Source organism: Eumetopias jubatus, unplaced genomic scaffold (assembly GCF_037043125.1).
Source record: "Eumetopias jubatus isolate StellerSeaLion01/CBP00866 unplaced genomic scaffold, mEumJub1_p1.0 scaffold_6, whole genome shotgun sequence".
NCBI lineage: Eukaryota > Metazoa > Chordata > Mammalia > Carnivora > Otariidae > Eumetopias > Eumetopias jubatus.
The window spans coordinates 103,501,211-103,526,703 of NW_028274812.1; the positions used below are offsets into that span (position 1 = coordinate 103,501,211).

At 40.2% G+C, this 25,493-nt stretch overlaps 1 protein-coding gene across 2 annotated transcripts in view; it reads right to left on the reverse strand.

Moving 5' to 3' along the window:
* Window positions 1–1,303, reverse strand: part of CD2AP (CD2 associated protein) — a 133,449-nt gene extending 132,146 nt beyond the window's left edge. The window contains exon 1 of one of the 2 annotated variants that reach the window (XM_028097779.2): window positions 795–1,303. In XM_028097779.2, coding sequence (XP_027953580.1) covers window positions 795–798 — 4 coding nt within the window. In that variant the 5' untranslated portion in view covers window positions 799–1,303. The remainder of the gene's footprint in view (window positions 1–794) is intronic. The other variant, XM_028097778.2, reaches the window with a different exon arrangement.
* Between the last annotated feature and the right edge of the window lie 24,190 nt (window positions 1,304–25,493).

A 25,493-nucleotide genomic window follows, 5' to 3' on the forward strand; every position in this document is an offset into this window, starting at 1 on the left:
AAAACTCCCTTTCAAACCAGGTTGCAACACATTCTGCTTCTTCTAGCTCCCAACAAAACTTTAAAGCACATAGTAAATAACGAATAAGGCCTTGTACTTTTCTCTCCTCTCGCAAGGAAGTCTAACTCCAAACAGGAAACAGCTTCTCAAAGGGTTCAACACTGAAATCCTATCAAACCCTAACTCGGTCCTCAGGAAGAGATTTAATATTTAAGTGCCAACACACTTGCCTAGGTAAAAACAAATTAAATACTCAAGTTTCCCTGTCCTTGAGACATCCCTCCCTTAAAAGTTTTAGCGGAGGAAAAAAAATTACCTTTCCTAACAACAACAAACGAAAAACTTATTAAAAGGCCAATCTATACAAAGCCTAGCAGAAGATAAAGAAATTAAAAGTGCTACTTTGTCAAGTTTTTCCACCACCCTCCCCCATCCGACCAGAAGGGGGTAGGGAAAGAGGAGGCTGGGGAAGGGAGGGAAGTTCAGGCTAAGGTTAGCTGGGCAGTGGGCGCGGAGAGGGGACCGGGTACCCCCTCCCCCCTTCCCTCACCTTTCCGGAGAGCAGGAAGAGGCGGGGAGGGGAGCGCAGGAGAAAGCACCCGCAAGCCCTCCGACCAATTTCTCTGCGAGAAGAGCAAGGTGGAAGGCAGGGCGAGGAGGGGCGGTGGAGAGGGTGCGGTGTTGCCGCGAAGGGGCTGACCCCGGTCCCTCCCTGCCGAGACCTAGAAGGGGAACCGCCTGCCCTAATCGTGAAGGTCCGGCCGGGCGGCGGGAAAATCCCGCGAGTCTCTTACCCATGCTGGGGGCTCCCGCAGGAAGAAGCCCGGCGCCCCCTGCTCCTCCTCCGGCAGATCGCGCGGCCGCACTTGCGGCGGGAGGCGGGCCCCGCGCTCCGCTCCTGCCCCTCCTGAACTCAGGCGGGGTGAAGAGATGCCTCCATCCGCCCGCGGCGTTCCCCGGCCAGTCCCGTCAGCGCGGCCCGCGAGCTAGAAGCTACAGCGGCGGCTCCTCGCTCCTGGCCTCCGCCGAAGCCGCGGCGGCGGCGGCGGCGGCGCGGGAGAGCCCTCCCCCGCCCGCCCAGACGGCGGCTTTCCCAAACCCCGGACGCTCCCGCAGCAGGGGTGGGACCTGCCAGTACGTCCTGGCCGCCGGCTCCAACCGGGAGAGCCCGCCGAACCCCGGAGCCAGCCTCCCGCCGCTCCCTTCCACAACCGCCGTTCTAGAATGCGACACCGAAAACAGAGGTGGAGACCCCACAGAAGCCGGGAAGGTGCCGGGAGCTGGACCCGGGAGGAGGGAAATCTCGCGAGAACCCCCTCGTTCTCCCTGCCCCGCCCCCTCCGCGTCCCGGCTCACTACCCGGCACCCCAGCTGGTGCCAGGTGCGGTGACGTCAGGGCCGAGGAGTCGCGCGCCACCCGCGTCCAGGTGCAGCAGGCTGAAGAGGAAGGAATCCGGAAGAGTTGAGGTTACTCCTTCGCCTTGAAGTTCGGCACAGCTGGGACGGCCGTTTTGTATGGTTTGTCGCCCCAGAGGGAAACAAAGTTTTTGCTCCTAAGCAGAGTGAGCCTGTGTTGTGAGCCTGTGTTGCCCCACTTTCCGCGGGGGCGATGCGGTGTTGCTCTGTGCAGAGCGGCAGGTTCTGGGGGACGTAACAGAAAACAAGGCAAGAAACAGAGGCCCAAAGACAGAGACCTCTTGCTTTCAACCCTCAGAGGCCCAGCTCCTCCGGGGAACCCCGTAGTTTACCTTGCAAAGTTCTTAACGAATGACAAGCATTTGTTCGTGGGAAAAACAAAACAAAACGCTAGGCACACACAAAATTATATTTTACAGAAATAAATCATTGGTTAATTTAGCCTCTGTCAGCTGACTACAACATCTAAATCCTTTTACTTGAGCAGGGGAAGAAATAGTCATTATTTGAAATATTGCCAGGCATTTTTTCAAGCCTCCATATGAGGAAGGACATGGGATTACTGTAATCAAACATAAACATTTCTTAGAGGAGCTAGAACAAGTATAATTCAGCCAGGCTTTCCCCCCTACTGTTTAAATAGACCCAATTCCAGACATGTGTGAGAGCAACACTTGTTGACTGCCAACTACTGTGCCTAATGCTTTTTAAAGCAATTATGTCATTTAATTCTCAAAACTATGAATTGTAAGAATTACGAATCTAAACACTAAAACTGCCTTGCTGTTTGGAATCAAGTAGACCTGGGTTTCTGACACAGCACAGCCATTTACTTTTTTGTTGGATCTTGGGTAAATTAACTAAACCTGGCTGAACTTCATTTTGTTGAGTCTGTTGAAAGAAATCTTTACACTATAAAGCATAGTGTCTGTCACATGGTAGCAATCTTCTATTTATTCCCACTATCTCTTACCTGCTTTTGCCATCTTTTAATATTTTTTCTTCCAAAAAGGTTGCATATGGTACCTTTATAATAAGAATTGTCAATCATAATCAGAGCTGAAAAGGACAAAATAAAAAATTTTAATACACTAAATGAGATGTACATGTTGGCTGTGTTGTATTAAAACTACAGAACATGTGCCCTTTTTCAATCAACAAATATTTTTCAGCACGGTCGACATACAATATTATAGGAGTTTGAGGTGTACAATATGGTGATTCAACATATATACATTATTGAAGTTGTTGCAGAGTTGCAGGGTTCTTGTCTCACGGAGTCCAAGGATGAATCTCCTGGACACAAAAGGGTGAGGTGAAAGTTTATTAACTGAAGGTGAGAATAGAAAGGAAAGAAAAAAACTCTAGGGTGAGAGGGGGTCCCTAATGGGTTGCCACTGAGGGCTTTTATGATGGGTCTTCTACAGAAAACTGACCAGAGAACTTGACCTCTGGTAACACCATGTTTATGTCCCCTTCAGGTTTGGTAAATTTCAGTGGCCAATTTGTACCTTTCATGAAAATATCTTGTCTATAACAAAACAAACAGGGTCGTCTCCTTATGTTCCCTTAGCTCTGGTTTTGTTTGTAACTCTCATGAAAGTATTTCATCTCTAACATTTCTGGTCATCTGGGATTTCTGTGAGCCTGGTCAGTAGCCCCCTACCTATCTCTCCCTACCTAGCCCCACCTGTCCTTTACTCAAAGTGAACACCAGGATAAATTAAACTACTATCTCTCGCCATACAAAGTTGCTAAAAAATTATTAACTATATTCTCTATGTTGTATATTGCATCCCCGTGTCTTATTTATTTCATAACTGGAAGCTTGTGACTTTTTTTCCCCTTCTTCTACTTTGCCCATCCTTCCACCCTCTTCCCTCTGGCAACCACCAGATTCTTCTCTGTATCTGTGAATGGGTTTTGTTGTGTTTTTTAGATTCCACGTATAAGTGAAATCATAGAATATTTGTCTTTCTTTATCTGGCTTATTTCACTTAGCATAATACCCTCCAGGTCCATTCATGTTGTCACAAATGGTAAGATTTTATTCTTCTTATGCCTGAATAATATTCCAGTGTGTGTGTGTGTGTGTGTGTGTGTGTGTGTGTGTGTGTACCCCATCTTTACAATATATATATATTATATACACACCACATTTTCTATATCCATTCATGTATGATAGACACAAGTTGTATCTGTATCTTGACTATTGTAAATATCGCTGCAATATACATAGAGACAAAATATCTTTTCAAATTAGTGTTTTTGTTTTCTTCAGATAAATACCCAGAAGTGGAAGTGCTGGATCACATGGTAGTTCTATTTTTAATTTTTTCAGGAACCTCCATACTGTCTTCCATGGTGGCTATACCATTTTGCATTCCACCAGTAGTGCACAAGGTTTCCTCTTTCTCCACATCCTCCTCAATACTTGTTATTTCTTGCTTTTTTTTTTTATACTAGCTGTTCTGACAGGTATAAAGTGGTATCTCATTGTTTTGATTTGCATTTCCCTAATGATTAGTAATGTTGCATATCTTATCATGTATCTGTTGGCCATGTGTATTTGGTGTTTTTTGTAGAAATGTCTGTTCAGGTCCTCTGACCATTTTTTAACTTGATTATTTTGGTTTTTTGTTAATATTGAGCTGTGTGAGTTCTTTATATATTTTGAATATTAACCAATTAACAATTATATCATTTGTGAATATCTTCTGTCATACAATAAGTTGTTTTTCACTATGCTGATGGTTTTCTTTGCTGTGCAAAATTTTTCAGTTTTGTGTAGTCCCATTTGTTTGCTTTTGTTGCCCTTCCCAGAGGATATAAATCCAAAACAGATATTGCCAAGACTGACGTCTAAGAGTGTGCTGCATATGTGTCCTCCTAGGAGCTTTATCCTTTCCAGTCTTGACATTTAGGTCTTTAGTCCATTTAGAGTTACTTTTGTATGTGGTGTAAGAAAGCAGTCTGGGTTCATTATTTTGCATGTCGATGTCCAGTTTTCCCAGAATCATTTATTGAAGAGACTATGTTTTCCCCATTGTATATTCTTCCCTCCTTAGTCACAGACTAATTGACTATGTAAGCATGGGTTTATTCCTGGACTCTCTGTTCTATTGATCTAAGTGTCTGTTTTTGTGAGAGCAACATACTGTTTTTGATTACTAGAGCTTTGTAGTATAGTTAGAAATCTGAGAGTGTGGGGCGCCTGGGTGGCTCAGATGGTTAAGCGTCTGCCTTCGGCTCAGGTCATGATCCCAGGGTCCTGGGATCGAGTCCCGCATCGGGCTCCCTGCTCCTTGGGAGCCTGCTTCTCCCTCTGCTTCTCTCTCTCTCTCTGTCTCCTCCTCTATCTCTCATGAATAAATAAGTAAAATCTTAAAAAAAAAAAAAAAAAGAAATCTGAGAGTGTGATAATGCCAGCTTTGTTCTTTTTTTCTCTAGATTGCTTTGGTTATTCGGATCCTTTTGTCGTCCCATACAAGTTTTAAGATTGTTTGCTGCTGATATTTCCATCAGTGTTCATCAAAGATATTGGCCTGTAGTTTTATTTTTTTGTTTTATTTTATTTTGTTTTTGTTTTATTTTTATTTTTTTTTTATTTTCTTTGCTGTGGTCTTTCCTTTCTTTCTGGGGTCTTTGGTTTTGGTGTCAGGGTGATGCTGGACCCATAGAATAAGTTTGAAAGTGTCCCTTGTTCTTTATATTTTGGAATAGTTTGAGAAGGATAGGTATTAACTCTTCTTTCAATGTTTAGTGAAATTCACCTGTGAAGCTTTCTGGTCCCAGACTTCTGTTTTTCAGGAGTTTTTGATTACTGATTCAATTTTACTACTAGTAATCAATCTGTTCAGATTTTCTATTTCTTTGTAATTCAGTCTTGGAAAGTTTTGTGTTTCTAGGAATTTATCCATTTTTTCTAGATTGTTTCATTCATTGACATATAATTTTTGTGGAAGTCTCTTATGATCCTTTGTATTTCTGTGGTATCTGTTGTACTTCTCCTCTTTCATTTCTGATTTTATTTATTTGGGCCCTCTATTTTTTCTTGATGAATCTGGCTAAAGGTTTTGTTTTGTTTTGTTTTTTTAAAGAACCGACTCTTAGTTTCATTGATTTCTTTATATATTTTTTAATCTCTATTTCATTTATTTCTGCTCTAGTCTTTCTTATTTCTTCCCTTTACTAATTTTGGGTTTTGTTCCTCTTTTTCTAGTTGCTTTGGATATAAATTAGATTGTTTATTTTGGGAATTTTCTTATTTCTTAACTAGGCCTGTATCATTATGAACTTCCTTCTCAGAACTGCTTGTTGTTGTTGTTGTTGTTTACACAGAACTGCTTTTGTTATGTCCCATAGGTTTTGCTTGTTGTGGTTCCTTCCATTGTCATTTGTCTCAAGGTATCTTTTTATTCTCTCTTTGATTTCTTTGTTGATCCATAGGTTGTTTAACCTCCAGGAGTTTGTGGTTTGTTTGTTTATTTTAATATTTATTTTTTTAAAAAAATATTTGCGAGCATGTGCACAAGTTGGGGGAGGGGCAGAGGAAGAGAATCTCAAGCAGACTCCCCACTGAGCATGGAGACTGACATGGGGCTCTATCTAATGACCCATGAGATCATGACCTGAGCCAAAATCAAGAGTCGGATGCTTAACTGACTGAGCCACCCAGGCACCCCCAGGAGTTTGTGTTTTTTTCCCTTTTCTTCTAATTGATTTCTGCATTTATACTGCTGTGGTTGGAGAAGATGCTTGGTGGGTTTTCAATCTTCTTAAATGTATTGAGACTTGTTTTGTGGCCTAACCTGTGATCTACCACATAGAATGTTCTGTGTGCACTTGAAAAGAATGTGTATTCTGCTGGTTTTAGATGAGATGCTCTGTATATATCTATTAAGTCCATCTGGCCTAATGTGTCCAAGAAGGCAGTGTTTCTGTATTGATTTTCTATCTGGATGATCTGTCGCTTGATGCAGTGGGGTGTTACAATCCCCTACTGTTATTATATTGCTGTCATTTTCTTCCTTTATGTCTGTTAATATTTGCTTTACTATTTAGGTGCCCCTATGTTATGTGTATAGATATTTACAAGAGTTATATCCTCTTTTTGGATAATCTCTATATCATTATTAATGCTCTTTGTCTCTTGTCACAGTCTTTGTTTTAAAGTCTATTGTGTTTGATATCAGAATTGCTACCATAGCTTTCTTTTCATTTCCATTTACATGGAATATCTTTTTCCATTCCCTCACTTTCAGTCTTTGTATATCTTAAGATCTCAAGTGAGTCTCTTGTAGGCAACATATGTATTCGTCTTGTTTTTTATCCATTCAGCCACCTTATGTCTTTTGATTGGAGCATTTAGTCCATTTACATTTAATTATTGATAGATACCTACTTATTGCCATTTTGTTGATTGCTTTCCGATTGTTTTATAGTTCTTCTCTGTTCTTTTCTTCTCTTGCTCTTTTCCCCTGCAATTTGATGACAGTCCTTAGTATTATAGTTGCATTCCTGTCCCTTTGTTTTTTTCTGTGTCTATTAGAAGTACTTGGTTTATGGTTACCATAGGTTCATATGTAATATACTATGTATATAGCAGTCTTTTTAAAGTTGTTGGTTGCTTAAGTTCAAGCCTGTGCTAAAAGCACTACATTTTTACTCTCCCTGCCGTGTTTTATGTTTTTGACATATTTTACATTTTATTATTTTGACTATCCCTTGACTAATTATTATAGATTAGGATAATTTACTACTTTTGTCTTTTATCCTTCATACTAGCTATGTAGGTTGTTGATCTACTACCTTTACTATATATTAATCTTTACCAGTGAGATTTTTTTTCTTTCATAATTTTTAAATTTCTAGTTCTGGCCTTTTCGTTATCATTTAATGAAGTCCTTTTAACATTTCTTGTAAGGCCAGTTTGGTGTTGATGAACTCCTTTAGTCTTTGCTTGCCTGGGAAACTCCTTATCTCTCCTGTTCTGAGTGATATCCTCGCTGGGTAGAGCATTTCTGATTTTAAGTTGCTTCCTTTCAGCCCTCTGGTTGTGCCACTCTCTTCTGGCCTATAAAGTTTCTGCTAAGAAAACAGCTAATAATCTTATGGGTGTTCCCTTGTCCATGACCAGTGGTTTTTCTCTTGCTGCCTTTAAGGTTCTTTATCTTTAACTGTTGACAATTTGATTATAATGTGTCTTAGGGTGGTTCACTTCGGGTTCATCTTATTGGGAACTCTCTATGCTTCCTGGCCCTGGATGTCTGTTTCCTTTGCCAGGTTAGGGAAGTTTCCAGCCATTATTTCTTAAAGTTTTTTCTTTCCCTTTCTCTCTCTTTTCTCCTTGGGACCCCTATAATGATTGTTAGTACTCTTGATGTCCTAGTGGCCCCTTAAACTATTCTCATTTTTTATTCTTTGTTATTTTTGATGCTCTGATTGGGTGATTTCCACTGCCCTGTCTTCTACATTGCAGCTCATTCTTCTATATCATCTAATCTGTTGATTCTCTAGTGTGTTTTTCATTTCAGTTATTGCATTCTTCAGCACTGACTGGTTCTTCTTTATATTCAGTCTCTTTGTTGAAGTTCTCACTGTATTCATCCATTCCTCTCCCCAGTTCAGTGACCATTTTTATGACCATTACATTCAACGTTATCTGGCAGATTGCTTATCTCCATTTTGTCTGTGATTTTGAGTTTTGTTTTCGGTTTTTGTTTTGTTTTGTTCTTGAAATTTTTGTCTCTTCTTTCATTTGGAACATATCTCTCTCTCTTCATTTTGCCTAACTCTCCGTGTTTGTTTCTATGCATTAGGTAGATCAGTTACATCTCCAGGTCTTGATGGAGTGGCTTTATGCAGATTGTGCCCTGTGGGTCCCAGTAGCACAAACACCCTAGGTCTTCTGAACCAGTATCCCAGAGGTGTCCCCTGTGTGGGCAGTGTGCACCCTCCTATTATGGCTGGATTGTGACTAGTGTGGACTTGCTGGACTAGTGAGGCTTTCCCTTGCTGTGGCTATATGACAGGCCCAGTCATGAATGCTACACACATGCTGTTAAGTACAGCTAGCCCCAAGCCTGTCTGGCTGAAATACCTGGCCATGACTGCTGCAGGTGCACTGTTGTACAAGGTTGGTTCTTTGCATGCCTGCCTGTGAGGCCAATCTGTGACAGCCCTGGGCTTGTTGGAGGGCAGGGCAGGCCTCCAGTGTTGCTGGCTCCAAGGTCCAGGTATGCCTCTTGCACTCACTCTAGTGTGCAGGGCTGGCCCCTGGTGTGGGGGCACTTAGAGGGCCACTGATGCTCCCCAAGGCCTCCCACAAGGTGTGGTGGGGCAAGGGGAGCTGCTTGAGAGGGGCTCCAGTGCCAACCGAGTTTGCCCTCTGGGTATAGGGAGGGTGGGGAGCCACTCGGGAGGAGTGCTGATCTGGGTTAGGTAGGCTGGGTGAAGCAAGTCCGTGGGGGAACACTGGGGCTGGCAAGTGGTGCCAGCACAATAAATGGACAGAGTCAGAAATGGCACCCACCTAGTGCTGAGCCAGCTAGATAGAAGGGAAGTGAAAAGAAAATGGTGCCCACAAGTGCTTCCATTTCTGAAGAACATTCTTACAGATCCCTGCCTCTCCAGCACATGCCCTAAAATTAGCCAATGGCTCTCCTTCACATGATACCTGGGGGCCTTTCAAACTGTTGCCATGGCAGTGAGTGAGATTGTATGTGGGCCCTTTAAGAATAAAGTCTCAGTTTCCTGCTTGCCCTCTGACTCAACCCTGATACAAGCCAACATAAGCCCACTGGTTTTCAAAGCCAGACGTTATGGGTGCTTGTCTTCCCAGTGCAGGTTTTCTGAGCTGTGGAGCCTCGTGTGGAGCCCGATGTGGAGCCCCTCATCCCTCAGGGCCTCTATGGTTATGATATCCCTCCTGCTTGTAGGTCACTGCATCAGGCTGTGGGTCCTGACTGGACTGCATTTCCACTCCTTCTACTCATCTCATTGTGGCTTTTTCTTTGTATCCTCACTTGTGTAAATCTATTCTGTTAACCATCAGTTCATTCTCAGAGATAGTTGTCCTGTATGTAGTTGTACATTCTGGTGTGTTTGTGGGAGGAGGTAAGCTCAGGATCTTCCTACCCCACTATCTTGATCCCCTCCTTCAACAAATATTTGTTAAATATTATCTTCACTGTCCCCTACCAACCAAACAAACAAACACAAGCTGATGTACAGCCCTTATACTCAAAGATTTGCATTTTATCTAGGAAGTAAGACATGGACACATCATTTGTTAAAAGTATGAGGTAGTAAAGGTGAAATGCCTGAGAATTCAAAGGAAAATAAATTACCATAAACAAAGCAAGCTTAGGGAGATGGTATGAATGGAACTAGAGCTTGGAGGAAGGCAGTAATTTCAACCTGGAGGAGTCTTAGAAGTAAGGAGTGGAAGGCAGATATGCAAACAAACTATTCCTGAGTTTAAAGAAGTCTGTGTATCTCCAGCAGCCCATAAGAAAGTAAACAATTTAAAATTTGAAAGAATGAGGCTGGTGAGAGGCAAAAGAGAATTCATGAAAGGAGACAAAGAGAAATATAATACATAGGAAGAGAACAAAATTCTTAGGTCTCTAGGTTGCCAGACATTCAAGAAGAAAGACCAATGAATAGAACTAAAGAGAAGTTAAGGAAAACAAACAAGAGGAGGGAAAAAAGACTACTGGATTTGATAATAATACCTTCAAAGGTATAATTTCAGGTTATATATAACAACATATAATAGATATGACTATATGTATTCAGAATATATATAACAGAAAAGTTTAAAGTCAGTTAAAGGTTTCAGTGGCTAAATGATTGATACGGAAGTGGAGGCAACAGGTAGATAAGGTGACTGACCATATTTTCTTTTTTTTTTTAAGATTTTATGTATTTATTTGACAGAGAGAGACACAGCGAGAAAGGGAACACAAGCAGGGGGAGTGGGAGAGGGAGAAGCAGGCTTCCTGCGGAGCAGGGAGCCCGATGTGGGGCTCGATGTGGGGCTTGATGTGGGGCTCAATGTGGGGCTCAATCCCAGGACCCTCCCTGCTTCCCTCTGAGCAGGGAGCCCCATGCGTGGCTCGATCCCAGCCTCCTGGGATCATGACCTGAGCCAAAGGCAGACGCTTAAAGGCTGAGCCACCCAGACACCCCCGACCATATCTTCTTAACCAGGAGTCAGGTCGCATGATCTGCCAACGAGACAAAAACATTTACAATCAATTCTATCCTAGAAATGTCAGGATCTGTTTTATTTCCATAATAAACCATGTACCTTACAAGTTTTAAAATCAGAATAAGCAAATCAGTTTGCAAATTCAGAGGGTAATATCCCATTGAGGTAATTGTTGAGGTATTGGATCATAAAAGAAATTAGAAGGATCAGGGAATAAGGCCTGTAAGAAAGGTTGAGAAGTAAGCACCACCCCAGAGTTGATGCCATCTTCCAAAGGTAAAGCCGGAGGAAATCCCAGTAGAAGAATGAAATCTAGAAATTAATACTTTAAACTTACAAAATGGCATGTAAAACTATGTTCTAAACTTTTAAGTACAAAGCAGATGTTTGTCATTAATTACTCCGTGGAGGTCTTTTCATCTTGTGAGTCTCACTTCCCCAGTGAGACCTTCAAGTTATGGCACTATATTTTATACATTTTCATATAGCTAGCACTCAGCTCAAAACCTTGCTTTCCTCAGCAATCACTCTTAATTGGAGGATAGAAAATGTGAAAAGATAATCTCATATTTACCATGTATTCAGATCTAACCTCAAATACCTTTCAGCTAAAAACAAACAATCTCTTTGTGTTTATTTTCTTTATTGTTACCGTATTATGAATTAGGTTTTTTCTATCCGTCTTTTTTTCTTTCTTTTTTTTATTAATTTTATTTTATTATGTTATGTTAGTTACCATACATTACATCATTAGTTTTTGATTTAGTGTTCCATGATTCATTGTTTGCATATAACACCCAGTGCTCCATGGAATACGTGCCTTCATTAATACCCATCACCGGGCTAACCCATCCTCCTACCCCCCTCCCCTCTAGAACCCTCGGTTTGTTTCTCAGAGTCCATAGTCTCTCATGATTCGTCTGCCCCTCCGATTTCCACCCCCTTCATTTTTCTCTTCCTACTATCTTCTTTTTTTTTTTTTAACATATAATGTATTATTTGTGTCAGAGGTACAGGTCTCTGATTCATCAGTCTTACACAATTCACAGTGCTTACCATAGCACATACCCTCCCCAATGCCCATCGCCCATTCCCCCCATCCCTTTCACCCCCCACCACCACTCCAGCAACCTTCAATTTGTTTCCTGATATTGAGAGTCTCTTTTGGTTTGTCTCCCTCTCTGGTTTCATCTTGTTTCATTTTTTCCTCCCGTCCCCTATGATCCTCTGTCTTGTTTCTCAAATTCCTCATATCAGTGAGATCATATGATACTTGTCTTTCTCTGAATGACTTATTTCACTTAGCATAATACCCTCTAGTTCATCCATGTCATTGCAAATGGCAAGATTTCGGATTTTTTGATGGCTGCATAATATTCCAGTGTGTGTGTGTGTGTGTGTGTGTACCACATCTTCTTTATCCATTCGTCTGTTGATGGACATCTTGGCTCTTTCCATAGTTTGGCTACTGTGGACATTGCTGCTATAAACATTGGGGTGCACATACCCCTTAGTCTAGCCATCTGTCTTCACCCTTCTTTATATTCCCAGACAAATGGACTAATACCACTCCAATCATTCACTGTCTTTCCTGCTAAATACTGAATATGTTGATCTTGTATCGAAGAGAATATTATAAACTCTGTGAAAACATAACTTCAGACTAATGTAATTCACTAAACTGCCATCATTTTTACCTATTTTTTTCTTAGAAATTTATCAAAAGATATCTATATTGAAAAAAATCATCTACCTTCTTTCCTTCTGGTAAAAACTGTTCTAACCAGGAAATTATTCTGAAGGAAGTTAAATATTAATTGTGTTATTTTTAAAGCATTCATTTAGCTCAAATCTTACAGACAGCTAATTTGTTTCTTCTTTCTTAGTTGTACAGTACTAGATTTCCTGGCCAGTTTTCTTATTGTTATCTTGTTTTGGCTTGGCTATTTTACATCATGACTTGGCACAGATTACATCAATGTATAACCTGAATTTTAAAAACCATTCTTTAGAAAACAATTGCAGGAAGTAATAATTTCAAACACAGTGCCTATATTGTGAGGTCATTGAAGCTGGAAAATCTCCCTGCTCAAACTGGTGACCCATCAGCTTGCAGCAAAATCCTGCTACTCTGTTAGCAATTTTTGGGATGTGCTCAAACATATGACCATTCTAAGCCCTTTTCATTTTTGCACAATAAGAAGAAGTTTAGGGGCACCTGGGTAGCTAATTTGGTTAAGTGTCTGCCTGTGGCTCAGGTCATGATCCCAGGGTCCTGGGATGGAGCCCCACTTCTCCCTCTCCCTGTGCTCTCTCTCACTATCTCTGTCTCTCTCCCTCAAATAAATAAATATAATCTTTTTTAAAAAAAAGTTTAAACACATGGTGAGCCCAACCAAATGATTCACCACTTGGCCAACTGGAACAACCTTTTTAATAATGTCATTTGCACTTTATTCAGATAGTAGTATCATCACAGAGCTGGTATATAATATAGGTAAGTCAAAGAGCCTTGTAGGCTCTCAAACACAATCTCTTTCAAGAAGCATTACTTTTTCAAAATGTTAAAGCTAGTCTCTTTTGAAGGACCAGATATGTTAAGTAGTCCCAATGACAAATACACTTGCATTTTTCAAATATCAGACAATTCAGTTTTTCACAAAACATCATGTCAAGAATTTCCAGTCATGAGTACTCATTCATTCAACCCAACATTTACTGATCACCCATTACAGATAAGCACCTGCTCTGTCATCAATATAGAGATAGAAAATATATTCTCTGCCCTCAAAAGAGGAAATATTGGGGAGCCTTTAGGGGTACTTTGAAGTTGCCTGGTAAGAAGGACAAGGAAGAATATTCAGACAGCCAAGTCAACAGGCAGGTATACAATTGAAACCATGGGATGCCTTTTGGGGGGCGAGGCTCAGGAAAACAGATTCAAACACAAAGGGCTTCGTGTATCATAGAAATGATTTAAGGTCTTATCCTAGAAGTTATGGATACTTAATGAAGGATTCTAAGTAGATAATTGATTTGCGTTTTCAGTCTCATACCTACGGTCACACACAAAAATGGGCACATCTCAAAAAATTTGATATAGGGGCGCCTGGGTGGCTCACTCAGTTAAGCGTCTGCCTTCAGCTCGGGTCATGATCTCAGGGTCCTGGGATCGAGCCCCACATTGCAAATGTGAGTCTGTCTCTCCCTCTGTGTCTACCCCTCCCCCGAGCTCTCGCTCTCTTGCTCTCAAATAAATAAAATCTTTAAAAATTTTTGATATAAAACATTTTGTTCAATAAGCATTGATTAAGTACCCACTACCCTCAATCAATTATGCCTTTTCTAATATAAAAAAATGTCTAAGTGGGGAGTGCCTGGGTAGCTCAGTCTGTTAAGCGTCTGCCTTCAGCTTAGGTTGTGGTCCCAGGGTCCTGGGATCAAGCCCCACATCAGACTCCCTGCTCAGCGGGGAGCCTGCTTCTCTCTCTCCCTTTTTCTCTGCCTCTCCCCCCTGCTTGTGTTCTCTCTCTCTCTCTCTCTCTCTGTCAAATAAATAAAATCTTTTAAACATTTAAAAAATAAAAAATGTCTAAGTCAATATAATATACAAGGCACTGTGTATTCTGGGGACTGTGAGAGATGTAACACAGCAAACAAACTCTGCCTTTAAGAAATGTGATTTCCAGCTAAAATTCTAAGATATGCTTTGAATGTATGCTTATTTAAGTAAAATCCACCTTATTGCAGAGAATCTGCATTTAGAATCATCATGACACAGACCAGTAAACGGGGCACATTCTCATGTCAGTAATGTATTTGCAGTATTCTTATTTAGATCATCTTGCAAATTTTAAGCAGTAAATACAAATGACCTGTTGCCCAATAATCAGAAATGACATTTGTACTTATCACAAGTTCCTCTACCCCAGGGTAGCTTTTTTGAAAACAAAAATATTAGTCATCTGTGTTTTCGTCCCTTATGCATTTATAGAAACGACAGAAGAGGTTTTTGGTGTGTTTGTTTAATAGTAACCCAAGGGCACTCTCCATAGAGGATTCTGTCTATAATCATTATCCCTTGGGCATTAGCCTCTCTTCATCTGGCCCTAATGTGACACTAAACGGCACTCATCAAATTGTTACATTTCTGTGCATCTGCCCACCTAGCCAAGAATTGTGTCTGAAACAAGAAGTGGAATTTTTATTTCAGATCCCTTGTAACTTCCTTAACTGCACAGATGACAATGCAGATTATGCCCCCTCTGACATTGGAACTCTTAAACTACCTGTTCTCATATTATTTTGCTGCCCAGAATTAAATGCCTACCAAAGCAAAAGAAGCTCATAAACCAAGACGTTCCTCTCTGCACATTACTGAGAATTCACATTCCGTTCTGCTGGTTTCCGGGCCAGGTCTCACCACTCCCCCCACTCCAGCCCCCTCTAGATGTGGCTCCTAGCAGCTCTCCTCCATCCACTTGTCAGCCCACACCTCCTTCCCCAGCTTTGCCTTTCCTCACATCTCCTTAAGTATCTGAGGGCAAGTTCAAGTGAATCATGATACACTTCCACCTGCTTGCTCCTGAGACTTAGACTAATACCTCCACTTTACAGCCAGGGAACCTGAGTCATTCCAAATGATCCCCTGTACCCTCTGCCTCCCTTCTTCTTTACAGAGTGGATTTTTCTTCGACATGGACTGTGTTCTCTTTTTCTCTCCCAACAATCTTGTCTCTGATTTGGACCCTTCATAATTTTATATTTGGCCTATCTTTTCTTCACCCTTAGTTCCTAGAGCATTATCTTCCTCCTTTTCCATTCTTCCTTCCCCACCCCTTTTATCTACTTTATACCACATCTTTTCTAACTCTTCAACACTGTTCCAGGATTGTCAATCCAATCTGCCCGGTCTAGTAAACCTGACATAGGTAGCCTCTTTGACCTCCTAACCCTCCCTCACCATTAAATATCTTTTCAAAAAATAATCTTGCACCTATTGAGACTATTTCAGGGTAACAGTTGTTTACACATTAATATATATAATCTCAATGAGTTCCTTAAAATAAATCAGTAAAGTAGGCAATATTATTTCCAGTGTTGGCAACAACAGCAACATTAATAACAGCTAACACCATCTGATCGTTTTAAGTCTTGGGCAATGACCTACACACACTTCATATATCTCATCTGACATGACACTCACTGCAAGGCTTTGAGTCATACTATTATTTTCCCCATTTTAAAGAGCAGGGCACTGGGCGCCTGGGTGGCTCAGTTGGTTAAGCGACTGCCTTCAGCTCAGGCCATGATCCTGGAGTCCCGGAATCGAGTCCCACATCGGGCTCCCTGCTCGGCAGGGAGTCTGCTTCTCCCTCTGACCCTCCTCCCTCTCATGCTCTCTGTCTCTCATTCTCTCTCTCTCAAATAAATAAATAAAACCTTAAAAAAAAAAAAAAAAGAGCAGGGCACTAAGACCAGTAATTACCTTGCCTAAGATCACATAAATATTAAGTGGCAGAACCCAGGCTAACTCCATAGCTCATGTTCCACCTTATCTCAAGTCAATTTGCTCCTTGAGCCATGATTTCTTCTTTTGTTTACAGAGGTGGAGGAAAGAGGGTGAGAGGAGGATCTAAAGGGATCTTTCTTCAATGATCTGTTGTAAAAATCAACCAGGAAAGGGCCTGGCACAGGGTAGATACTTGATGCTAATTTCTTTTCCCACCTTTAAGCATTCACTGAAGACCTCCTTTGTCCTGTACAAGGTGGTTGTGTAGATGGGTGTAGAGAAATGATAAAGGAGGCATCATGGAGCTTATGGTCTAGGAATGAAGCTGCATTTCCCAAGTACACAATATAAATCATCTATATTAATTCTCATATGCCATCTGCTACATGACTTTCTTAAATGTGTCCTCTCCTTCTTCATAAACATTGTCCTTATACTTCTCCTAAAACATTTGGTGTTTAGGTGTTTTCTTTTGTGATACAACTTCCATTTCCTGTTACGATGGTGATGTCCTTGAAGACCCAGACTATGCCTTATCTATGTTCTGCATTCTTGCCAACTATTAACACACAGGAGGTACTCAATAATTATGCCCTAAATTTAACAGTAGAAAAACACTGTAAAATTATTTCTCTGTGTCCTCAAGATTTCAAATCAAGGAACTATTACTTCAGTGATTAGATCAGATTTTTCTTCTTAACGAATGCTGTCTTATAAACGAGTTCTTCGCCACACTGCAACAAACTCTTCCTGGAGATGATTAGCCAAGATGTGATTACCTAAGATAAATCCTTAACCAAGTGGTCCCTTATCTTTTTTAGTGAAGGCAGTCCCTGTTAAAGAATTAAGAAATCGTTTTAAGTTCATTTTTTACATACCTGAATTTCTTGGAAATATTATCTCCAAAAAACCTGAAGAAGTATATTCAGAATAAATTCATTCCATTTATTACAAGGTCATATTTTTTTCTAAGAATTATGGAGTGGGAGGAGGTAGTGAAATAATGCTGATCATGTAAGGGAAACGCTCGTACAGCCTTTATCTACTCCATAGTCCACACCGGAGTAGACCCTCCCCGAGGCAAAGTCTGACTTCCATCAGCCCAGCCTCTGCACAGACATGTAGTTGTGTTTCTATGCACGAGAGCATGTTCTCTTTCCATCATGGACTCACCATCTGATTCTTCAAGCCTTACCTCTCACCCCTAAAGGGTATACAAAGAATGGAGAAATCCAGGCCATTACAACACTACAAGGCTATGCGCAAGACCTATTAACAAGACCTGCTGATTAGGAAGTTAGTCACTCCCTACCCACAGCAGTGTGCGGTTTTTACCTCAGATCAGGTTAGAAACGAGAACCCAGAATTTGGAGACAGGCTCAGTGTTTCAGAATCTGATTAAACAGAGCATTTACAAAGCAGAAAGATGTTGTGATCACCACACAGCAGAGTTTTGTTAAAAGACAAAGCCCGGGGATTAAAAAAAAATAAAAAATATAAAATAAAAAAAAAAGACAAAGCCCGGGGAACTGACAACTAATGCCAAGGGAAACAACAGCCTTGTAGGAATTCTGATTTCTAATGTAAGTCCACATTCGGATCTCTCTTCCCCAAATGAAAGTGTTAGTTAATCGGTCTATTTGAATATGGTTTAAACTAAAATGAAAGGTAAAGGAACTTTATGGCAGACACTTTGTAAAGACAGGAATTGAAAGCGCTTGGGGACAGTTTCCTTTCTGGGGGAAGAACCCTGAGAAAGAGGAACTCTCTAATTTAAACAAATTTTTTTTAAAGATTTTATTTATTCATTTGACAGAGACAGAGACAGCAAGAACAGGAACACAAGCAGGGGAGTGGGAGAGGGAGAAGCAGGCTTCCCGCTGAGCAGGGAGCCTGATGTGGGGCTCAATCCCAGGACCCTGGGATCATGACCTGAGCCGAAGGCAGACGCTTAACGACTGAGCCACCCAGGCGCCCCAATTTAAACAAATTTATTGAGAGAGTAAGAGGTCTGAGAGGGAAGCTCTCTCATTGACGGATTGATTGATTCATTAATTGATTCATTCATTCATGTTGAGAGGAGAATGGTTTTTTGGTTTTTTAAAGATTTTATTTATTTATTTATTTATTTATTTATTTATTTATTTATTTAAGAGAGAGACAGCATAAGTCGGGGGAGAGACAGGAGAGGGAAAGGGACAAGCAGATTCCCTGCCAAGCAGGGAGCATAATGTGGGGCTTGATCCCAGGATCGGGAGATCATAACCTGAGCTGAAGTCAGACACTTAACCGACTGAGGCACCCAGGCACCCCAAGAGGAGAATGTTTTAACCATAACTCAGGATGACTTTTTTTGTGAAGTAATAAATTGAAATCAAATATATCAGTATAAATTTAAAAATCGGCCTATTCTTAAATCCATGTTTTAATCACATACACATTCTTATGCTTTTCTTTCAGATTATGTAAAAATTACTTGTACAAAATTCAAACAATACAAAAAATGTGTAAAGTAAACGGTAAAGGTCTCAAAGAATCCCACATTTCAGAACAACTACTATTAACAGTTTGATTTATATTAACTGGAATTTTTGTTCATGTTCTTACATGTAAATGGCTTATAATTATACTACACATATTGTTCTGCAACTGTACTTTTTCAGTCCATCCATAGGCATAATTCCCATGTCAATGCATATGTTTATTTCCATATCAAGTCATTGCTACAAATGGTGCATTCCATTTTTTTTTTCCTGACCATGACCACGTCTCTATTAATGGCCTTTTGAATTATTTACAGGTTGTTTTATTTTTTGGTACTATAAGTACTGCCTCAGTGAATATCTTTATACATATGTTTTTGCACACTTTGAAATTTTTCACAGAAGTGGAATTGATCGATCAAAAGCCATCCAAAAATGTTGTACCAATTACTGTTTTTCAACAATTTACACAGCCACCAAAACAGAGTATTAACAATCTTTTTAATTTAGTCCATATAGTGGGAGAAATAGTGTTCCCTATTGTTTGAATTTATATCAAGGAGGCTGAGAATCTTTTTAGATTGACTACTTTTATTTCTTCGTCTAAAAATTGCCAACCCACCAAGGCACATCCTCGGTTCATTTTTCTATTTTTGTTATGTATCATTTTCTCACCAATTTCTAAGAACTCATATCTAGGGATATGAGTAATTTTTCCTGGTATCCATTTGCCCTTAGATCCATTTCTCCTTTTCCCATTGGTGTGTATGGGCTGGTGGGGAGATATGGTGTGCTGACCCATGCAGACTGCTTTCCCAGTTGGCTTCCAGCTGAGTTTGGACCATGAGAGTCCCTGGTGGAAGACTGGAAGGTGTGGAAGGCAGAATAATGGCCCCTCCAAGAGACCTAGGTCATAATCCCTAGAAGAACATGTTATGCTATGTGACAAAAGGGAATTGGGTTGCAGATGGAATTATGTTTGCAAATCAGCTGACCTTAAAGTAAAGAGAGCATCCTGCGTTATCCAGGTGGGTCCAGTGTAATCACAAGGATCCTTGAAATTGGGAGAGGGAGCTGGAAGTGGGAGAATCAGAGAGATGGTACTATGAGAAGTACTTAACAGTCATGGCTCTCTTTGAAGATGAAGGAAGGGGCCATGACCCAAGGCAGGTGGCCTGTAGAAGCTGAAAAAAACAAGGAAACAAATACTTCTTGAGAGCCTGAAAAAAGAAATGCAGCCCTACTGACATCTTGTTTTTAGCCTACTAAGTCCTGTTTCAGACATCTAAACACCAGACTGTAAAATAATAAATATTTATTGTTTTAAGCCACAGAGTTTGTGTTGATTTGTTATAGCAATAATAAGAAACTAACACAGGGTCCAGAGGAAGGGATAATCCACCCCTAGCTCCTAGGTCAAGTAGCATGTCCAACATTCACTATGTCCCTCTGGCTCTGTTTCCACTAGAAAGGCCTGCATCATTTTGGTTTCAGCTAGTAGCCCTTGGCTCCTGTGCTCTGGGAGTACTGCATCTTCCATTTTCCTCTCCAGTTCAGGGGCCAAGAGGCTACTTGCTCTTGAGGTGCTTACCATCCTCTTTTTGGCTTTTTGCCTTTTGCATCAGCAATGAAAACAATTCCTATACTAGATTCTCTGTGTTTCACATATTTAGAGATCTCTTTTACTGGTTGGATCCTGTTTGATAGAGTCTGTACAAGGGAGTTACAGATGTTTTCCCAACTTGATGTTGGGGTTTTTGTTTTGTTTTGCTTTTGAAAGTGTTTTTATGCTATTCAGAAGATTTAAACTCGCATGTTTAACTACATGTCAATCTTTTTGTAATGACTTTTTAAAAAAAATTTTTTTAGAGGGGTGGAGGGGCAGAAGCAGAGGGAGAATCCTAAGCAGGCTTCACACCCAACACGGGGCTCTACCTCATAACCCTGAGATCATGACCTGAGCCAAAATCAAGAGTCAGATGCTTAACAGAATGAAACACCCAGGCGCCCCTATAATGACTTTGGAGTTTTATGTTACAGTTGAAAGGCCTTTTCTCCTCTGAAATTATAAAAATAATCTATCATTTAACCTAGTTTCAAAACGTTCATTGATAAGTAATATATAATCACAAAAGTATGTATGTCATAAATGTACAGCTTGCTGAATTTTCACAAACTGTAAAAGCTCTAGTCATTCTAATTTCACTTTTTACACTTAAGGTGATATGTTTGGATTTGATTTAGGCTGGATAGAGTGATATTGGAGTTCATCTAATTTCACTTTTTACACTTAAGGTGATATGTTTGGATTTGATTTAGGCTGGATAGAGTGATATTGTTTACCTTTCAATGACAAGCTCTTCCTAATGTTTGAGAACAGTAATCCATATTACTCTTACAGATCTTAAAGCCACGTATTTCATATTCTTAATCTGTATCTCCTTGATCAATTTCTGGAGTCCGATCTACCCATACCTGTGTTTGTATTTCGTTATTTCTTAATGTTTTAATATAAAATTGTGAGAAACACTCCCTCTCACCCTAATTACTCATCCTCAGAATATATACTATTTTAAATGTGTAGAATTACAAAAGGGCCTTGCCCCTGCAAGAAAGAGTGAGTCAATATCAAAAACAAGCTCTAGGTCAGGTAACATAGTTGTTAATAAATTGTCATGTACAATTCTGTGCAGATATTTATATCTTTCTACTGCCAGTTTAGCCAGGACATGGCACATGTAAATATTTAGTAAATATGTGGTTCCCAAGCCTGATTGAACATTAAAAGTATGCCAGACATACATTTTGACTGAATTCTAACTGAGTATAAAAATCAGTCTTCATCAGAACTCACATGATCAAATCTGGGTATGGCCATATAATTGAAATGATCACATACACAAATAAATCTGAACTTTCATTAAAAATTATTACTCCAGGGGCACCTGGGTGGCTCAGTTGGTTAGTGGCTGCCTTTGGCTCAGGTGATGATCTCAGGGTCCTGGGATCGAGTCCCACATCAGGCTCCCTGCTCAGTGGGGAGCCTGCTTCTCCCTCTCCCCTCTGCCTGTTGCTCTGACTACTTGTGCTCTCTCACTATCTCTCTGTCAAATAAATAAATAAAATCTTTAAAAAAAATTATTACTCCAATTGAACAAGAAATTCATCTATCTTGGAAACTTTTTGCAAACGGATGTTGGGCAAAATGCCCAATTATTTTATGGTAAGTTTGTATGGTAATTTGAAAATGAGATATCAATAAAAGCCAATTCTTCCTTAAAAATCTTCCTTAAAAAATTAAGGGATGACTGAGCCATCCAGGCACCCCAATATTTATTTTTATACTCAAAATAGTTCATTGCATTTTCAGCTTCTAGAAGGCACCTATACTCCTTGACTTATAGTTCCTTTCTCTGTCTTCAAGGTCAGCAACTTTGCATCTCTCCAGTCATTCTTCAATTGTCATATATTCTTCCAACTGACTCTTCTCTGCCCCTCTCCTCCACATTTAAGAATCCTTGTAATTACATTGGGCCCACCTGAATAATCTAGGGTACTCTCCCTATTTTAAAATCAATTGATTTGCCACATTAATTACATCTTAATTGGTTTGGGGTTTTTGGTTTTATTTATTTATTTATTTATTTATTTATTTATTTATTTATTTATTTATTTTTGGCTATTAAATGCAGCACATTCACAGGTTCCAAGGATTAGCATGTGAATATTTTGGAGAGCCATTGTTCAGCCTACTACAGCATACACATTTAGATACCTTTTATCAGCCAAGATTCAACTGCAGAGAATATAATCTACTCCAGTTAGCTTAAGCAGAAAAAAAAAATCTATTTTAATGGCCTCAGAACTGATGGTTGAATAACTAACTAGATTTCAGCTGAGCTTCCAGGATTCATTTCCAAAGAACACAGTGCAAAACCAGGTGACCAGAGAGCTGACGATACTGATCTAATCAGGTATGTATACATGGAATCTGGAGGCTGTGGGTAAGGCGGTTGTCTGTAAAAGTTACATCACCTCCACTACAATCAGAAAGCTGCCTCTGCTAAATTGGAAATCCAGTACTACACTGCTGAATTGTGCAGCCTCTGCCGTTATTCACACCAACAAAATGGATGCCTCTTGCTGTCTCTCCTCACTCAGCTCAGTTTCAAAATCAAGTGTCATGCAAGTGCATCTGATGAGAGGAATCTAAATCACATCAGGAACTCTGATTATAGTGGAGTCTGGCTGATGTTACTTTTAGTTTTCTAGCTCCTGCAACACAGGGAGGCGTGATAGCAAGAGGTTAAGAATGGATATTAAACAAATTAACCAAGATATCTGCTAGATGCATACATGATATGTTTGTGGAAGGAAATATAAGGAACCAGTAGAGTGGATGCATCAGGAAGGGGAGTTTCAGTGGTTGGAGTCTAGGATAGGAGGGACACTTTATTTTCACTGTACATCCTTTATAACTATTGAAATTGGTACTTTGTACATGTATTTGTGTTTTTCACAACTAAATAATTTTTAAATAGTACAGGGCAAAACAAAACCAAGTAAGCTAAAATAAAAATAAAAAGATCTCCAATGATTGTAATACAGCTAGTCCACAGACCAGGGTAACCACCTCAATTAATAGTTGCTAAAATTAATGTATTTTCTGTTTGGTCTAGTTGAGGAAGAGCATAGTTAGCTGCAGAGTAACTGATAATTATTGGATTTTATTTTATATTTTATTATTTTGACATCATCTGTAGGTAAAAAAGTAATCTTTAATCACTTGGGGAAGGCTAACCTTTGGATTGAACTCCATAGCCAGAAACCACATTTCCCCTGTTGGCACCTGTAAGGATTGCAGGCATGATGCGAGAAAGGGAAGAGTTCTGTAGGATGGTCTCACAAAACCAAAACCTACTAAACCATGAAAATACTCTGAGGAGTATACTCTCAGGAGTCCTGAGGGACTAGAAAAAGGCTTTATTTAAAGAAATGGGGACAGAAATGGGGAATCCAGAGGAAGTGTTATTTTGGCTGGGGAAGATAGTGAGTTGATTTATGCAACATCAGGGTTGGTAGCTGGGGATGGTCTTTCTAATAGCAGAGTCTGAGCAGTCAGTTGAAATGAGGAACTGAAATTTAAAAGAGGGCAAATCTGCTGGACATATGCATTTAATAATCATCAAGCACATGTAAAACCTGTGTTATAAAGGTCTTGATGAAATCTGGCTTACCACAGGCTCAAACCATGTTTCCAGTGTATGTAATGATAGGAACCTCACTCTTAGTAATATAAAAAGAAACCTGTCAGTGGGAATTGAGTAGAAATGGTAACTGAGGCTTTCTCTCTGGGAAATGTGGCTTACAGCTCTAACTATAATCAAGTTGTTGATCCCTCTGGGCAGATGTCACTGAATTGTCACTCCCAGGGGCTAAAGGAGTAAGTGGAAAACCGTCTAGTCAGCTGTGCACCATAGTGTGGCATCCGGGAGAAGGTACACTGATTTCCCTTCTACAGCAATCGAGAGCTTTGTGAGAAAATAGGATTTCGTTCTTTTTTTCCAGATTTATTGAGGAAGAGTTGGTACAGAAAAAGCCGCTCATAATAAATATATACAACAAAGTTAGTTTGGACATATGTATACATTCTTGTTACCATCACCACAATCTAGGTAATAAATATATCCATCACCTCCACAAGTTTCCTTAAGTTCTCCCACCTTTTTTTTTTTTATGGTAACATGAAATTGACCCTCTCAATGAAGTTTTAAGTGCACAATAACTTATTGTTAACTATAGGCATTGTGTTCTACAGCAGATCTCTGAAATTTACTCATTACTTCTGACTCAACGATAGTCACAACCCTTTGGAATTGGGCCATTAATTGATCAGGAAAAGGAGACTTCAAATAGGTCTTCTATGTCCCCCCATGCCCACCCCTACACACACACTTAAACCAGCTGTTGAAGAGCTGCCTTCAAAAGTTAATCACTGACTAGAACCAGAGAGACATTTCTCGGCTGCTCTCAATTCTACAAGATGTGACTCTAGAAATCTGCATATATACTCATGATTCCTTGGAGAATTCACTGGGTGTGGAGGAAGAAACTGCTTCAAGCAGTGACCTGACCCATGACCAGAAATCTGACTCCACCAGAGAAGTTGTAGACACTCTCAGATGCAATCGCAGCCGGTGAACAGGAAGAGAAGCAGGGCCACCTGCCTGGGGCTGAGGTGTCCAGGTCCCCAGATGACTCAGGTTTTTTCTAAGGAGGAATGCTACTGTGGGACTATGCATAGAGGTGGCTGGTGACTTTCCTGTTGTGCCCAGTATTAAAAGTTTTGCTTTGTCAATAATTTTGAAGGTCAGGATGCTGGGAAATGTGGCTCTTGGCACTAGGTATCAAATAGAATAGTCCTGTCGCCAAGATGTTCACCTCTGTGGTATGATTTCACTTTGTTGAGAGGCTGAAAGCATCTGCTCAAAATTACTTCCTGATCTCCTGAGGCAAGGGAAACAAAAGCAAAAATAAGCTATTCAGACTTCATCAAAATAAAAAGTTTCTGCACAGCACAGGGAACAATCAACAAAACTAAAAGGCAGCCTACGGAATGGGAGAAGATATTTGCAAATAATATATCTGATAAAGCATTAGTATCCAAAATATATGAAGAACTTATAAAACTCAACACCCAAAAAGCAATAATCCAATTAAATGAGCAGAAGACACAGACATTTTTCCAAAGAAGACATACAGATGGCCAACAGTCACATGAAAAGATGCTCAACATCACTTATTATCAGACAAATGCAAATCAAAACTATAATGAACTATCACCTCACACCTGTTAGAATGGCTA